The sequence below is a fragment of the Colossoma macropomum genome, unplaced genomic scaffold (assembly GCF_904425465.1).
Source record: "Colossoma macropomum unplaced genomic scaffold, Colossoma_macropomum, whole genome shotgun sequence".
NCBI lineage: Eukaryota > Metazoa > Chordata > Actinopteri > Characiformes > Serrasalmidae > Colossoma > Colossoma macropomum.
Genome location: NW_023494788.1, coordinates 1,204,595 through 1,209,594, shown reverse-complemented (window position 1 = coordinate 1,209,594; position 5,000 = coordinate 1,204,595). Strand labels below are relative to the sequence as shown.

The 5,000-nt window shown below is 45.5% G+C and overlaps 1 protein-coding gene across 1 annotated transcript in view; it reads left to right on the top strand.

The window, feature by feature from the left end:
• LOC118806548 (Fanconi anemia group A protein homolog) overlaps nucleotides 1–5,000 on the top strand; it is a 54,511-nt gene that overhangs the window by 38,817 nt on the left and 10,694 nt on the right. Inside the window, exon 33 of the mRNA XM_036567982.1 lies at nucleotides 3,056–3,161. Coding sequence (XP_036423875.1) covers nucleotides 3,056–3,161 — 106 coding nt within the window. The remainder of the gene's footprint in view (nucleotides 1–3,055; nucleotides 3,162–5,000) is intronic.

Here is a 5,000-nt window from a genome sequence, read left to right as displayed (position 1 = left end):
ATACATACCTGCAACAGGTACACATATCTGCAACAGGTACACATACCTGCAACAGGTACACATACACACCTGCAACAGGTACACATATCTGCAACAGGTACACATACACACCTGCAACAGGTACACATACACACCTGCAACAGGTACACATACCTGCAACAGGTACGCATACATACCTGCAACAGGTACACATACACACCTGCAACAGGTACACACATCTGCAACAGGTACACATACACACCTGCAACAGGTACACATACCTGCAACAGGTACACATACACACCTGCAACAGGTACGCATACATACCTGCAACAGGTACACATACATACCTGCAACAGGTACACATACACACCTGCAACTGGTACACATACACACCTGCAACAGGTACACACACCTGCAACTGGTACACATACACACCTGCAACTGGTACACATACACACCTGCAACAGGTACACACACCTGCAACTGGTACACATACACACCTGCAACAGGTACACATACACACCTGCAACAGGTACACATACCTGCAACAGGTACACATACACACCTGCAACAGGTACACATACACACCTGCAACAGGTACGCATACATACCTGCAACAGGTACACATACACACCTGCAACAGGTACACACATCTGCAACAGGTACACATACACACCTGCAACAGGTACACATACCTGCAACAGGTACACATACACACCTGCAACAGGTACACATACACACCTGCAACTGGTACACATACACACCTGCAACAGGTACACATACACACCTGCAACAGGTACACACACCTGCAACTGGTACACATACACACCTGCAACTGGTACACATACACACCTGCAACAGGTACACATACCTGCAACAGGTACGCATACATACCTGCAACAGGTACACATACACACCTGCAACAGGTACGCATACATACCTGCAACAGGTACACATACCTGCAACAGGTACGCATACATACCTGCAACAGGTACACATACCTGCAACAGGTACACATACACACCTGCAACAGGTACACATACCTGCAACAGGTACACATATCTGCAACTGGTACACATACCTGCAACAGGTACGCATACATACCTGCAACAGGTACACATACATACCTGCAACAGGTACGCATACATACCTGCAACAGGTACGCATACACACCTGCAACAGGTACACATACACACCTGCAACAGGTACACATATCTGCAACAGGTACGCATACATACCTGCAACAGGTACACATACACACCTGCAACTGGTACACATACACACCTGCAACAGGTACACATACACACCTGCAACAGGTACACATACCTGCAACAGGTACGCATACATACCTGCAACAGGTACACATATCTGCAACAGGTACACATACCTGCAACAGGTACACATACACACCTGCAACAGGTACACATATCTGCAACAGGTACACATACACACCTGCAACAGGTACACATACACACCTGCAACAGGTACACATACCTGCAACAGGTACGCATACATACCTGCAACAGGTACACATACACACCTGCAACAGGTACACACATCTGCAACAGGTACACATACACACCTGCAACAGGTACACATACCTGCAACAGGTACACATACACACCTGCAACAGGTACGCATACATACCTGCAACAGGTACACATACACACCTGCAACAGGTACACATACACACCTGCAACTGGTACACATACACACCTGCAACAGTACACACACCTGCAACTGGTACACATACACACCTGCAACTGGTACACATACACACCTGCAACAGGTACACACACCTGCAACTGGTACACATACACACCTGCAACAGGTACACATACACACCTGCAACAGGTACACATACCTGCAACAGGTACACATACACACCTGCAACAGGTACACATACACACCTGCAACAGGTACACATACCTGCAACAGGTACGCATACATACCTGCAACAGGTACACATACACACCTGCAACAGGTACACACATCTGCAACAGGTACACATACACACCTGCAACAGGTACACATACCTGCAACAGGTACACATACACACCTGCAACAGGTACACATACATACCTGCAACAGGTACACATGCACACCTGCAACTGGTACACATACACACCTGCAACAGGTACACACACCTGCAACTGGTACACATACACACCTGCAACTGGTACACATACACACCTGCAACAGGTACACATACCTGCACCAGGTACGCATACATACCTGCAACAGGTACACATACCTGCAACAGGTACGCATACATACCTGCAACAGGTACACATACCTGCAACAGGTACACATACATACCTGCAACAGGTACACATACCTGCAACAGGTACACATACACACCTGCAACAGGTACACATACCTGCAACAGGTACACATACCTGCAACAGGTACGCATACATACCTGCAACAGGTACACATACCTGCAACAGGTACACATACACACCTGCAACAGGTACACATACCTGCAACAGGTACACATATCTGCAACTGGTACACATACCTGCAACAGGTACGCATACACACCTGTAACTGGTATGCATACACACCTGTGAACACTGTACTTTGTGCATAGACTACATTATAATGAATGAAAGATATGATAAACATGACGCTGTCATTGTTATGAATATTATTATGTAGTGTGTGCGTGTGTGTGTGTCTGTGTGTGTGTGTGTCTGTCTGTGTGTGTCTGTGTGTGTGTCTGTGTGTGTGTGCGTGTGTCTGTGTCTGTGTGTGTGTGTCTGTGTCTGTGTGTGTGTGTCTGTGTGTGTCTGTGTGTGTGTATGTGTCTGTGTGTGCGTGTGTGTGTGTGTCTGTGTGTGTCTGTGTGTGTGTCTGTGTGTCTGTGTGTGTCTGTGTGTGTCTGTGTGTGTGTGTGTGTGTCTGTGTGTGTCTGTGTCTGCGTGTGTGTGTGTCTGTGTGTGTGTGTGTGTGTGTCTGTGTCTATGTGTGTCTGTGTCTGTGTGTGTCTGTGTCTGTGTGTGTCTGTGTCTGTGTGTGTGTGTGTGTGTGTCTGTGTGTCTGTGTCTGTGTGTGTGTGCGTGTGTGTCAGGGTGGTGCTGGCGGTGCCGGCTGCAGTGCTGGTCAGAGTGAGCCGTGTTGGAGGGAGGCGTGTGCTGGACTGCCGCTCTCTGATGGAGCACATTAACAACCATCAGGTCATTACTGTTAATATCACCTTCACAGCTGCACTTTGAGCCGGGAACTTTACCGTGATGAGACAGAAAGAGTGAACACACACCGCAGGTGAGGTCCTGGTAGAGTAGACAGAGGAACGTACCTGCAGGAGAACCAGTAGAGCACCGAGCAAACAACCAGGAGCACTCAGATAATCTGCTAACAGGCGCAGATACGTTACGGGAAACACGTCCAGGTCACGGCCGACAGAGCTGAGCGATTCTGTGATCGTTTTATCACGGCTGTCAGAGCAAAACCTCACATCTCCTTTTCTGTTCTCACATCACATTTTTTACATTATTTGAAAATACTTGTTGTCCTTTACATTGTGTGTAAATTTCATGATGAATGGACTAAAAGAAACGACCCAAAATGACCTGGATAACAGTCTGGTTCCACTGATTTACACTAAAAGCAATGTTTTTTCTTTCTCCTGTAAAGTTTCCATTTTGGAGAGAGAAGGTTTTGTTCCGACAGCAGCGACAAACAGTTGCGTTTTTTCACAGGTAGGGCTGGGCAATATGACAGTATATCTCATTATCATGATAAATTATGTTATAATACAGTACAGTCTGCTTTTCTGACCATATCCTGTTTATCATCAGTGCTGGTAGAAACTGACCAGCTGCATGTTTCATTATAACGAGAGTAAAATTAGTCAGTTTAACTGGATTTAGTGACAAATACTGAATATAAATCACTGTGTTCAGTTTTTGATAGTATTTTTTAAATGTAGGTTCTTTTCTCTTAAATAAATATCGTGACACATTACGAACATTTCCTGAAGTTGTGCTATGTTGTATTTTGCCGTATCGCCCAGCTCTAATCACAGCAGTGAATTGTGTGTGTGATTTTAGAGAGAAGCGCTAAAGTGAACGACTCAGCGCGGCCAGCAAAGCAGAGCGTCTGTGTTTCTACGGTTGAGTTTTCAGTTTTTACGAGAGGAAAAAGTTGCAGGAGATTATTTTGCACCTGATTCAGAGCTCAGAGAATGTTCTGTCCGCTCTGGACCTTCATGGCCTGTGTGAAGACGATTAAGAGCTGCAGTCACACTGGATGTTTGTGGTTCTTATTGCCCTGTGATGTGGGCCTAACTGAGCCTGGATTTGGGTGCAGTTAGCATACCAGCTAACCTGCTAACCATAAAAACAGACATTTACATAAAAATATAAAATAATTACAGTGCTGTGAAATAGTGTTTGCCCCCTTCCCAATTTCTTCTATTTTTGCATATTTGTCACACTTGAATGTTTCAGATCATCAAACTACGTTTAATATTAGACAGAGATAACCCAAATAAACACAAAATGCTGTTTTTAAATGATGTTTTCAGTTACTGAAGGAAACACGCTGTTCAGCCCTACCTGGCCTCATGTGAAAAAATAATCGTCCCCTTAGCTACTAAATCAACCAGTTAACCAAATTAAATTGACTATCGGGTTCATTTTCACTGCCAGACCTGCTGAATCTAAACACCACTTAAATAGAACCTGTCTGGCAATGTGAAGCAGCTAGAACGTCTCAAAAAGCGGCACATGACGCCACGTTCTAAAGTGATTCAAATACAGCTGTGAAACAAAGTCACTGAAATCTACCGTCTGGAAAGGGTTACAAAGCCACTGCTGAGGCTCTGGGACTCCAGAGAACCACAGTGAGAGTCATTATCCACAAATGGAGGAAACTTAGAACAGTAGTGAACCTTCCCAGGAGTGTCCAGCCTACCAAAGTTTCACCAAGAGCGCATCGACGACTCATCCAGGAGGTCACAAAAGAACCCAGATCAACATCTAAAGCAGTTCAGGCCTCACTTGCCTCAGTTA